The following is a 13,993-nucleotide window of genomic DNA, read 5'->3' as shown; positions in this document are numbered from 1 at the left end:
CTATTTTTTACACTTGTGTCCTAACGTCCAGTTTCATAATCAAATTTAAAGTCAATTTAAGCTTAAAGCTTCCTTTAATGTCATTTTTAGTAGGGTTAAAGGAAGCTTCAAAATTAAAGCGACTTCAGGTTTGATTATGAAACCGGCCGTTAGTATCTTTTGTCAGTTGGTATCGAAATGAGCCATTTCATAAAATTTGTTAGTTACCAAAAAATAATGACAACAATTCGGCAATGCTAAGTTTTTATTTTCATTACCACGTAAATATCGAACGAGCCAATATCCTCAACGAAACCACGTGGTCGAATCAAGAGAGAAGTTTTTTCCACTGCTTTGCGATAATACAGCTAACAAAACGGTCTAAGGTAGTATTAGGATCTATTTCAGTAATCAGTTTCAATTTTTTTTTCAACTTTGTCAGTTTGAAAGTTTTGTATAGGTGATTTTTTGTGTTCTACCTTCTGTTGACAAAAAAACCTCACCTTCAAATACACCCTGTATATCTTTACATATTATATAAGTATGTAGTTAATGACCTCTGTTGATTAATTGAATTGATGATGGGCTTAAAGCTCTAGAAGGGTTTAAAGAAAACCAACTCAATAAAATGCCGACAGTTTCGGTCTATATTTAGACCATCTTCAGGGCTCTGGAACGAACAATACAGAATATCACAAACATAGAGCGTGACTTAAAATTACGTGACATACAGTACGCATATAAAACAACTTTCTAGAACTTACATTATTTTCTGGTTTTCCGTGTTTTCACTTTCAAATTCGAAGAAAAACACAGTGCGGTGGAATTGAACATACCAGCAGTAGGAGAGCATCGATCACGACTGAAAACATGTAAATAAACGGTCGGTGATAGGAATTCCCCATGTGTTGGGAATAAAAATGTAAAAGATTGGTGGCATGTCACAGTGTGGAAAAAAACTCCACCGGTTCGATTTCGAAAACCCTACGATAACAGGATATCAAAAAATCCTTAAGAAAAGACTGCTACACGAGATGATATGCATCAAAGGAAACAAAAACTCCATCAACAAAAGGTCCGACATCGACAATCTCAATTCATGCTACTTCGGCCTGATCGACAAGATGCAAAAGTTGGGACATTGAAATATGGAAATTCAGACAGCTTTGTTGTTATAGTTATAGTTATAGTTATAGCATAGTCATTACGCAGGAGTTTATATTATTTCCACACTGTGACATGCCACCAATCTTTTACCTTTTTATTCCCAACACATGGGGAATTCCTATCACCGACCGTTTATTTACATGTTTTCAGTCGTGATCGATGCTCTCCTACTGATGGTATGTTCAATTCCACCGCACTGTGTTTTTCTTCGAATTTGAAAGTGAAAACACGGAAAACCAGAAAATAATGTAAGTTCTAGAAAGTTGTTTTATATGCGTACTGTATGTCACGTAATTTTAAGTCACGCTCTATGTTTGTGATATTCTGTATTGTTCGTTCCAGAGCCCTGAAGATGGTCTAAATATAGACCGAAACTGTCGGCATTTTATTGAGTTGGTTTTCTTTAAACCCTTCTAGACCTTTAAGCCCATCATCAATTCAATTAATTTACATATTATGTTTTGCTTGTTATAATATTTTTTCTCATATGTTTCAGTCTTTCAAGACTAGCCTAGTATTGATTTTTGTATTGAGATCATATTTGGAATCACGAATTATTGTTCTGACTGGTTCATTCTATTTTCTTGCAAAATTTTTCATTTTTTTTGTGGTACGATATCACATAATGAATGGCCACATTTTTAGCTCGACCAACCAATCGAATAGACATATAACCAAATCTGTTGTTCCTATTGGCACACTTATTGAGAATGAAACTTCTGCATTAGAAGATGTTCGAAAATAAAAAATGTGAAAAGAGGTGATCTTAGCGAGTAAAATGAAAAGACCAAAAACAAAGAAGACTAATAAGAAAAGCAAAGTTCATAAGAAATTATCCAAAACAAGAGAAATTATCAATATACGCTCCTATTCTTTGTGGTAATCAAATAACCCTCTCTATTTTCATGGTCTTTTACCTAGGGAACATTTTATAAAAAAAGTTTCGTTCTGCATAAGAGGAAACGTGGAAAATCCTGTATGGCGAAGCGTTTTTCGGAGAATTACTCATCTAGAAGACAGTTTATCATTCAGGTCATACATGGATATTTAAAGTCGTTATTAACTAGTCTACTACAAGTGTTAAGAAGAAAATGAGGCTCTGATTAAATCTAGTCACGGTAGTTTCCATAAAGACCATGCATTTCGCGTATATTCAAATGGCGTAGCCAAACGTGAAGCGATACATGACGCAGAAAGAACGAACACTCCCTGGAATAAATGCTCATCACATATCGCATTCGAAAATGTTCACAATGTAGACTGTGCCTGTAAACCTGATGAATATATACGCAATTAGCAGATGGATATAAAAGATCGAAACGTGAAAAGGCAGTTGATGGAATGATAAAAACTTCATTGAATTTTCTGGCTTGCAATTCTGCACACGGATCCGCCATTTTCGAATAATAAAGCCGGGGAGGAAATAATGAATCGTTTCATTCGTTCAGAACTTTCAATTAAGTACGTTCTGTTCAATTCATCGAGAAATGAACATACGACTGGCGCTCTGCTGGCTGGGGGGTAGGCGGTATGGGAACATGCTGGGACGACTTGTTGGGGAATTACTAATGAGTGGAGAAAATGCGATTCTGAAGTTCCGAACAAGTGCACCTCGGTCGGGAATGGTTATCTGCTTCAGGACGCCACAAATTCAATTAAAATTATGGCTTCATTGATTTTCTGATGGTTATGGTTTGAATATCACGAGTCATGACATGAGCCTAAAAATCATTCAGAATTTGATGCTTTAGGTATGAGACTTACGCTGAAAGCAAACATATCCTATAATTATTGTCAATAATACAAATTCACAAACAAAGTTTTTTTTCTTTGTTATGGAATCTATTTTATGATTATCTGATCCTTTATGCTCCAAAATAAAGAACAAAATTAACTGTAGTTCACCTTTACCCACCTGAAGATACTATTCGGATAGAGAAACACATGTCGTGGTTTAAAAACCACATGAAAAGTCATAAAAATGTTTTAAGTTCAATCAAGGTTTTTCATTAACGGCCGTTTTCAATAACCTATCCAAGATAAGGGATAGATCGCTATCTACAGTTTGTCTGCCTATCTATCCTTGTAGTTATCTATCTATGGTTTGCATTTCACAATTATGGTTTGACGTTATCTATCTCAAGGCAAGGATAGATAGGAATCCATTCAGCTCAGACCACAGACCAACATCATTAATTCATTTCTAGCGTTTGAGATATTGGGGTGTGTTAGAAAGTGTAAATATTTGAATATTATGTATAGAAGGTTAATCGTGTGTGTATGACTACATACCCGTATGCATCGTTTCATTGAACGAGCTTAATTCCTTAATGTCTTTTTTTCCCATAGAGATTCTATGCTTAAACGTCGTTCAATGAAAGGTGCATACGGCAATAAATACATCACAATAATTGTTGATCGAGATTCTCAACCACGCAATATTTGAAAATGAATTCCTCAACCGTAAGTACCTTCAAATAAAAGCGCCGTTGTTATCGATATTCATTTTTCATTAATTTCAAGTTCTGAAGGCAATGATTTTTTCAGCCTAAATCAAAACCAATGACTAAAGAAGAGGCCATGCGTTTGGTACAATTTGTAGCAGCTGATGGGGTTATTACCAGCAGAGCTATTAATGCTACTAACAATAAATTGAAAGAGGAGATTTGGAGAAGATTGACCGAATCCTTCAACTCTTCGGTTTCAATTTTCCCACATTGCGCCCTCAAATATGGATTAATTGAATCCAATAATTCACTCACAGCAACTTTGCTCAGTTGAATTCTACATGTGAACTCGTAATCATTCAAAATAATCATGTAATCAACTCGTGCTTTATAAACTTTTTGGGTCTCTTCCGATTCACTTTCTTCATCATCAATCATCTCTAATAATTCCATGTCGCTATCGTCGCTACTCAAATAATCCATTTTTTAAAGTTAATTACAATTCAATTGTCAAGAAGAAAGCACTGAAATGCACCCTGATAACAATTTCCAACGCTTATCTCTACCCCTTACTGGTCGAACTCGACAGATCAAAAAACTGAACTACCGGAGATAATTTTTACAATCGATGGTTTACTTCAAATTTCTTTGAAACGCAGATAGGCGCATATATAATGAAAGTTCCTATCTCTGGTTGTCAATCTGACCTCATTTCAGAGGAAGGGATAGATCGCTGCGGCCAGTAAGAATCGCTATCTGCAGATAGAATATTGAAACGTAAACAAGCACAGAATGACAGATCGGTCTATCCCTAGTATCTATCTATCCACCGTTTTGATGGATAGATAGGTTATTGAAAACGGCCGTAAGTCGGCCGCATCAATTCAATAGATCAACAAATGTATACTCCATGCACTTTTATTTAAGCACTGGGTTGGCCATGGAAATTTTACACATTCCACTCTGTATACTCCATAGTGAACTGTATAGTTCGAAAATGTGGGGTTATGACGCATGTCAAAACATTTTGGGTTTTAAATCAGCGCTATATTTTCACCGTTCTACAATCAAATTCTCAGTAATTATAGTCCATTCAAGAATGATTGACACCCCAGTAGGACTTAAAAGTCCAGATGCAGCTTAAATCTGGTCATAAAAGATTTTCAATAATTTCTGTAGTTTCAATCACAGAAGTGGAATATTTAAATATAACCTAGAACAGTATTTGAAAAGGAAAAATATTGAAATTCAGAGCATATTAATCAGCAATCATAATTGATATAATTATCTTTCCAATTTGTTGGATTGAATTTAGAATGTAAACAGCTCTACAAAGCTCAAATTACCTTCGGTCAGTGCATAGATTCACAATAATTGGTCTGTGGATCGCTGTTTATTCACAATACCTGAATTCTGCAACACAAAATCTGAACTTTTGGGCTATTACCAACTTAAATTCGATTTTCCATAGCTACCCGAGATGTCAATCATTCTTGAATGGACTGTACGTATTTTTTCACAATGTCGAACATAATTGACGTTTATTCGAAGTGATTGAAGGCGTACCAAATCTGGTTATTTGAATGGAAAGTACAGGAAATCTATTTTTAAATATCTTTATTTTTACTATGGAAGAAAATTGAATTATTGACACATAATATAAAGTATCTTGAGGAGAGTTAATGTTGGTTGTCTTCTTTGGCTTAAGGTTGAATACGTTACATCAGTTGTAGATTTCAGAAAAATCAACCCCCAGATGAAATGCATATGATGCAGTGGTTTGGAATTGTCTTGGAAGAATTAACGGATAATTACAGGAATTTCAAATTCTTCAACAAAAATCATCTTGAGTCAATGGAAGTCAAAATAAATTAAATGAAGTTTCAAGGCAAACAAAACTTTCACATGAATTAACAATTATCAGGACAACTGACTCGTATTTATGGCAGTTCATTTTTGATACTTTGATATAATAATAACAATAAATTATATATTTATTGATTCCTTAAAGCATTTACAATGTACAGGACAAGTCAAATGAAAAATAGAAAAATTAATTTTCTGGAACTTATTCTACGATGACATTAATCGAAAATCATGTAGTAACTTTTCGCATTCGTTCATTCTAAAATAAAATTCTCAAATGCCACCACTTTTTTGGGTCTCCCAGCAGAAGGAAATTCTTTGTGATCCTCTTCATTCACAATCTTTCTGATTGTGGAAACATTCAGCTTAAATATAAGTCGTTCAGATTCAGATGAAACATTATATAAATTCACTTATATTGAATATGTTCGCTACCGTCTGATATATTGTAGATTTTAGAATATCAGGGTTACCTCCTATTCGAATGAGCAGGCCTGAATTATAAATAACATTTCCTGAAACCCTGTCTTCTCTCTTCTTCAATCACTTTCGGATTTTTGGTAATATTAATTGATATTAGTTGTGGCAACCCCGTTATTAACGACATTTCATGAGTGCCAATCTTACTCCGTTTCTAGTTGTCAAAACTTGAGAAAATTATTTCATTGCCAACCGAGTGCTAAAATAAAAGTGAATGGAGTTATTGTCGGTCAATTAAGGACTAATATATCTGTTTTGACTTGTTTCAATTTCATCACTGTATTTCATATATATGTATCTGTGATAATTGTTGAAATAAATATATGTTATTATGACTTAAGCCTTGCGGCTTTCACACTCCTCTCCAGAGGAAAATTCACTTATCCCAGATATCTCAGATATCAAAAGGATTAAGCTCTGTTGGAGCCCTTTCCCGGTTTTCGGGCTCGTGGTGGTGGTCGGGTCCGGGTCGCTCCTCGGCTCCCTGCTGTAGGTTGGATTCCTGCTCCTCTCGCACTTCCTGTCGGAGCAGACGATGTTCCTCTGCATTCCCCATGTACTTGCGTACTGTTCTCGCCGTTCCGAGCAGTACCGCCTTCTGCATGACTTTATAAATATTTTCGTCCAACTGAAGTTTTCTCAAGTTCTCTAGTAGTTTCTTCGGTATCAGGCCTGTAGATGAAATGACAATAGGGATGGTCTTTATATCTTTCAGCTTCCACTGTCTTCTGGTTTGTTCCTCGAGATCTCTGTATTTTGAAATTTTTTCAGTGTGTCTATCTAGAAGATTGTTATTATTTGGAATTGCCACGTCGATGAATAGTGCTGTGTCCTCATCCTTATTGAGCAATATGAGGTCTGGTCTATTGTGGGTTATTTTCCGGTCTGTGAGAACAGTGCGATCCCAGTAGAGCTTGTGATGTTCGTTTTCCAGCACAGCATCTGGATAGTAATTGTAATGTAGAACCTTTTTCGAACTTAGAAGTTGGTGTTTTAGTGCCAATTCTTGGTGAAGAATCTTGGCAACAGCATCATGTCTATTTTTGTACTCCGTGCCCGCGAACTTCTGACATCCCCCGGTGATGTGCTGGATAGTTTCATGTGTCGCACAGCCATAACGACAGCTATCGTCCGCCACTGAGGCATTATTATTATTATTATTATAAAGAATTATATGTGGTAAAGGTAGTGGCTAAGAGTACTACTAATAGCCACTACCTATAATACATATTTGAAAAATAGGACACAAAAACCAAGTATGAATAAAGAATTATTATACTTGTAGCGTAGGCATGCGTCTTGATGCCTTTTATAAGGTGAAGTATTGAAGAAGAGGATCAGAAAAATAGTTTTTCCGCCATCGATATTGTTAGAATGCCTATATTCGATTTTCAATCTGAAATTGTAGATGTGGAACGAAAATAGCTCTTCGTGTCAGAAACTCAAGCACAAAGGCTGTTGAGAAAGAATTCTTCCCGGCATCGCTGAAGAAAGGAATAAATCACGGAACAGCAGTGAGGTATAAAACGTGGCCCTTGAAGCGTCCTTCCAATATGTAAGAAATAATACGGCCGCTGTCGCATAAAGTTTCAGAGTAATTTTCGCGTTCGAATGCCCCTCACCGAGTCCCTTTTTTCCCTGTGACATCTGAAAGACTGAAATATTTCTTTTGAGGTTTTAATATATCGAGTTTTCCGGGTCTTTTTGTCTTGATGTCGACTGCCACCGAAGTTTCCATAATAAAAAAGTTACCGTTACCTAAAATATTAAACCTCTTCGGGGGGATTTTAATGTCGAATATCTGGTGTTTCATGAAGAATTTTCGTCCGGAAGTCCCGGATGGTTTTCTTGCTCTTTTCTTTCCGAACTAACCGGAATCTTTATCCATCATATGGCACGAATAGAACTTTTTCATTTGGAGAAATTATACTTTTTAATATTGGCTTTCGGAGCAACGTCTAAATCTTTCACTGTTGACTCTCGTTTGAGAATATGAAAGTTTGATAATATTTTCTTTCCGAAACTCCTCCAAGTTGGAAGTGAGTTTTCATCCCGAGAGATTGGAAGTGATTGTTTGCCGTTTTTTTTTTAAATCTCGAGGATGCCTTATTCAAATATATATCCGCATTTGTTTGGGATTGCGTTGTGATGGAGCTGTAAGTGTTTCCGTCAACGCTCTTTCAGCAGGAAATTATATAAAAATAAACAGGGGCAAACACGGTGATTGTTCTGTGAACAATGCTACATAAAGAAATTTAATGACTATGAAGAGAACAGATTGAAATTGGGGTGAATTATAAAAAAAAATAAAAAGATACTTCACCAGGCAGACCGACTTAAAATCATGTTTACTCTGTGTGTACAGAAATCTTCGAAGGTTTGCGACCACGTTTATAAAGTAGGGGTAGGAGACTTGAACCGCCTCAAATACACTGCGCAAAAAAATTAACGCACATTCTAAAAATCTTAATATTAATGAAAGTTTACTCTACATTGACTTCATAACTTATTTTTTATGTTCTCTCAGGAAGGTTTTGAACGAAACAAGACACATTAATTGGAAGAAAATTTCAGGATTTCACCGAATCTTATGTGAAAGAAGAGAAATGAACAATTTTCAAAATACTAAAATGCTGATAGGTGATTTAATACTTGGTATTTCCACCCCTTGCGTTAATTACAGTTCGGCAACGACGATTCATACTCAAAATGATTGATCTTAAAATGTTCTGATCTAATCCTTCCCAGATTTCTCCGAGTTGGATTCCTAAGTCATTAAGAGTAGCTGGATGATTTTCTGAACTTCTCAGCCTTCTATTGAGGTTGTCCCAAACCTGCTCAATCGGATTGAGATCTGGACTTCTTGCTGGCCATTCCATTCTAGAGACTTCAACCTCTTCAAGGTACTCCTGAACGATGCGCACACGATGGGGTCTGGCATTATCGTCCATAAAAATGAAATTTTCATCAATGTATGGGGCAAATGGCACTACATGCTCTTCAAGAATGTTCCTTATATACTTATCAGCATTCATAGCTCCACTATCAACAACGACTACTAGGTCTGTGCGAGCTGTCAAAGATATTCCACCCCATACCATAATCGATCCTCCCCCGAAACCAGTAGTATTCAGGAAATTGCACTGAGCATATCTTTCATGTGGACTTCTGTATACAAGGGAACGTGGATTACAATGGTAGAGGCAGAATCTAGACTCATCTGTGAAGAGAACTGTATCCCAATCGGCCTCTTCCCAATGGATATGCTCTCTCGCAAAATCCAAACGCGCCTTTCGATGGGCTGGGGTAAGAGCTGGGCCTCTTGCCGCGACACGAGGCCTTAAATCATATTCTCTGAGGCGATTTCTTATTGTCTGAGTGCTAATTTGCACCTCATGAGTTTGCTCAAACTGAATTTGATGAAGGTGAGCGGTTGCAAACCGTTGTCTCAACGAAGAAACTGTCAAGTAACGTTCTTGAATGGCAGTTGTTACCCGTGATCTACCCTGTTCTGGTCTTCGGACATTCATACCTGTCTACCTGAATCGCTGCAACATTCTGGACACACTTTTATGGGAAACTCCAAACCTTTCTGCAATTCTTGTGTATGTCTACCCTTCTTCTCGCAAAACTACCGCTTGGTCACATTTCTCTTCGGTCAAATTGCGTGTTTCGCGTTGCATAGCGATCGCGTGTAGAAAATCAAACGAAAGAAAAATTATTGATAACTAGAATTGATCGAGAACAACTGATTTTAGAATGGAGCCAATACATTGGAAATTGTTTTCTTTCAATGTTTTTCCTGATAAGTTATGGTGAAGTCCCTGTTGCTCCCTGTTCAACTCTCCCATGGGTTAGGGAGCCATGAGCCTATTTTCGGTTCCTAAAAAAAAAGAATTGCTGTACTCAAAATGTTCATCTCACCACCATTGTCTATCGTTACCTATTTGGGCATGATATATTCACGCAAAAAAATGAGTTGCTAATACATACTTTTATTTTACAAAACGTTCAAATATTCATTAGATAGCGTCCAACTTAGTTTCAAGAGTTCGGTGCTTTGAATTTTTTGTATTTTAATGATAAGCGATGGTCATAATGAGGAAACTGGAAGATGTGGGTGATATCTTGTGTTGTTCATTTCATTCGATAAAACCGTTTGTGAGATTGAACTAAATATACAATTTTTTATTGCTTCTCAACAGCCTGTATCTTTTACACCGAGCAGATTTGAAAAAAATGTTTAATAAAAAAGTGCTTCTTTTGACCTGTTACTGTTAAAATATTTGTACCAGTCTAAGACTCACCCTGTATTTATTTTTGCCATGACAGCCATAGATGTACTTATACATATATAATTAATTCATTAATTTTAGAATTTTGAAAAGTGATGTTTCATCTCTTCCGCATAGTTTCGAGTAGTGTGCTCATTTTGCAAGTTATGATTTCAAATTGTTGTCGATCTTCAAAAAAAAATCCTCAACTGCCAACATCTTTCTGGATCTCCCAATAGAGGGAAATTCTTTGTCATCATTTTCACTCACTATCTTCCTGATAGTGGAAATATATAGCTTGAAAATACCTAAATCGTACACATTTGGATGAAACATATTAGTTTTGTTTTGATTTGGCACACAGAACTGTTCAGAATCGGTTCAGAGTAGTCAAACAACACTGGTGGGAGAAGCTACTCTGATCTTTTCATGAAATCATTGATACTGGTGTTTTGGCTACCTTACTCACATTCAGAAATCATTAAAAATTTCTGGGCCGTCAAAAATTGCATTAATCAGAGAAAACCACCTTGCTGTCACGAGCTTAGAACATAGTATCTATGTTCTAAGTTCACGAGAGGTTGACACTTATGAGTCAGATTCACTTTGTGTTGTTTTTTTCACCTCAAGTTTTCAGCTGATCGCATAAACTAATAGTAATGTTTTGTGAGAAGATTGTGTTCGTTTTTCTCTTCATGTATTCAACTGGGATACGAGGTGGGTATTTCCATTGTTTCGCACATTTCACATACCAGTAGAAGTTTTGATTATAAGAATCTGTGCTGCATGACAAGCGAAATCAACCTAATTTAAACTTTAATTTCAATGTTTTATGCACATTTCATCTCTGCCGTGGGACTGACGGTTGCAGTTCTCGTGCATTATGGTGCACTTCGTTAATATTCATGATTTGAGAGCCTGATTTTGTTACATTCCTGGGAAAGTTCATTTGTAGGGATTTGTTTCTGTTGGTTGCGAGTGGAATTCAATAGTCTGTGATATTTTTTGATCCTGATCCATTGGATACTAAGAGATTCGATAACTTTATGCCATACAATTAGAAAACTGAAAATAATATTCGAAAAGAAACAGAAAAAATTGAGGCTCTGAAAGAAGGTACTTGAAGAATAAAATCTCTCAGCCTTAATATAACTACAGCACCGACTTGTAGCGAATTCTATTGGTAAAATTCGAATATATATTAATTTTGCAGTGATATTCGCTGTGGGGCACTGATTGCATATATTGTTTTGAGTGTAATGATTCCAAAAGATTCCAATTCCAAAACAACACTAGTTTCACCCATGGAATTCTCTTTCATGCTCATTTGGCTTATTTTGTATTGTGTCAAAACAGAATCTAGTTCAATTAGGCTGTATTGCCTTGAGAAATATGTATTCTTATTGACTATTCTGTTGACGATACTGGACCACATAAATTATCATTGAACGAAACGATAACCGAATTTAAGTGGCCCACGCTGACTTTCCTACCTTATATTGTTTTCCAGCAGAGTAGATTATCGTAGCATCCTCCCAGATTCGCCAGAGATAAGACCACCCAGTATACAGATGAGTGTGCGCCATCTAGTGCCTACTAGGCAGTTTAGTAATAATATGTCGATCCTACTCGAGAAACCAGTCTACACAATCAAAACTTTCAAGTTATTACAACTCATATTATTGAAATCTAATCAATCATGGTTATCTATAAATGTATTTTTTTTACAGCTGCTGGTGAATCTTCGTTCAATGCGTTCGTGGGAACAACGGTAGCGTTGCCATGTACCGTCGACACGAAGCAGTGTGGTGCATTGCACAGCGTAAAGTGGTACAGAGACATGTCTAGGATTTATGTGTTCAGTCATGCAGGAGGAATTGCAAGGGCTGAAGGAGATGCTACAGACAGGTAAGTGTTAACACTAAATTGGATAAGAACTATTCACGAAAATAATGTTTATTCTTTATTGCCAACACAGGCAAGCTGTTGCAATATATGCAACAGGTTGCGTGCGTAGACATGAACTTGAACAGAGAATAGACAGCACACTCGAGAAACAAGCTTCAACGCAATCTATTTTTACGGTACAGGTACTAATTTGAAAAGAACGAATTGAAAAATTTCCAAAGTAAAATCAGAGAAAGATTCGCTTAGCTCAATAAGTTTCCTGAAAATTTTGTTGAAACGGACATTATTCATGCCGAACTCCTTAGACCACGATCATAAACGAGTGATTACGAACTGCTGGCCCCGAATGCAGCGACACCTAACCATCAATTTTAGAATAATTGTTCGTGTTTAGTGTACCATCCTAACAGATGGCGCCAGATACAAGAGTGACTTAGCTATATTTTCAAGTTAATCTATGGTGGCAGGTTTTAGCCACCAAGTTTTTACAAAAACTCTTTTTCATGCCGACATGGCAGCTGTGGTCTTTGTGTGAGTCTTGTCTATATGTGTTCTCCAGTTGAGTTTGCTATTCAGTGCTTTTTGTTGATGGCACTCTGGGATTCTAATGAACATAATTAATCTTCGAGAGATTGGCAGTGCAGAAAAAAAAAGTTGAGACCAGGGTGTACAAAATTTAAAGTTAGACTGAATTTCCCACAGAATTTGTTCAAAGTGGTAATCATCAGCTGGATGTCCTGAACAAAAGAACAATTTGCAGGTATCAAATGCGTTATTTATGTAAAGGGAAACCTGCAATATACATTATTATTTCGAACAAATATAATCAGATGCGAAGAGAATATTCATTGATTAATTCAATCATCGCGTGGATTAATATCGTCCCATTATACAGGGTGGCCATTTGAAAACGAAACCGACGAGATTACGGACGAAATAAATTTTTTCGATAGAAATGCTCGGACAGGTCGATTTCTGTTTCGAGGGAGACAACTTAAGATGTAGGTTACGGACGCATAGCGCTTCAACCCTTGCTACTACAACCCTCACCCCCAATTTTTGAATAGGGAAGATGAGGTGAGTGATACCTCATTTGAAAGGTATTTTTATACTGATTTCAGCACAGTAATTGTTTTTTCATTTTATGCATTAGTTCTCGAAATATTCTTAACTAAGTATTTGAAAATGAAGTGGTGTTTTCATGGCACTTGTAGTGTTTTTTTGTGAAAAATTGACATTTTGAGCTTCAAAACAACCATGACTGTGGCTTCCTTCCTCCACTCCACTGACATAGAAATCTTTAATCAAGATGTCGAACATTGATTGTTTGCAAAAAAAAGTGAAATTATTTCCACCCGCTCTGCAATTGAATAAACCATGTCGAACAATGAATTAGAACACATACAAGTCTCGATTCAAAACTAAGAATAATTCACATGTCAAAGAACCAGTAAGCCAACTTAATGATCTGTTCGTAATAAATAAAAAATTATCGATTCTCATTTTTTTGAAAAAGATATGAATTCAATAATTAACAAAATGAAAACATTATTGAAGCCAACTGAGAAAACACTTCATAATTAAGTCGGAAATCGTTTCACGAATTGGGACTGGAATATTTCTGTGGCATCATTAATGATTTGATTTTCTTACCTGGTAATCTGATGAGAGATATGTACGTATTTGGACTTTTTGGAGATTTCTATCGATCAAGTGTTACCGCAAGTTATTGGAAATACTGCAAATTACATCGAAGATAATTTAGATTGAGTTTCAGCAAGATTGAGCTCCTTCGCAATACGCTTTGTTTGTTCGACATCTTGATTAAAGATTTCTATGTCAGTGGATTGGAGGAAGGAAGCCACAGTCATG

General features: G+C 36.2%; 1 protein-coding gene across 9 annotated transcripts in view; it reads left to right on the top strand.

The window, feature by feature from the left end:
- LOC123322654 (hemicentin-1) overlaps positions 1 to 13,993 on the top strand; it is a 637,965-nt gene that overhangs the window by 231,971 nt on the left and 392,001 nt on the right. For 8 of the 9 annotated variants that reach the window (XM_044910626.1, XM_044910618.1, XM_044910620.1 and 5 more), the window contains exon 3: positions 11,944 to 12,121. In XM_044910626.1, the coding sequence (XP_044766561.1) occupies positions 11,944 to 12,121 (178 nt within the window). Of the gene's footprint in view, positions 1 to 10,801; positions 10,931 to 11,943; positions 12,122 to 13,993 lie in introns of those variants that run through there. The other variant, XM_044910623.1, reaches the window with a different exon arrangement.

This window comes from Coccinella septempunctata, chromosome 1 (genome assembly GCF_907165205.1).
Source record: "Coccinella septempunctata chromosome 1, icCocSept1.1, whole genome shotgun sequence".
NCBI lineage: Eukaryota > Metazoa > Arthropoda > Insecta > Coleoptera > Coccinellidae > Coccinella > Coccinella septempunctata.
This window is presented reverse-complemented; position numbering and strand designations above follow the sequence as displayed.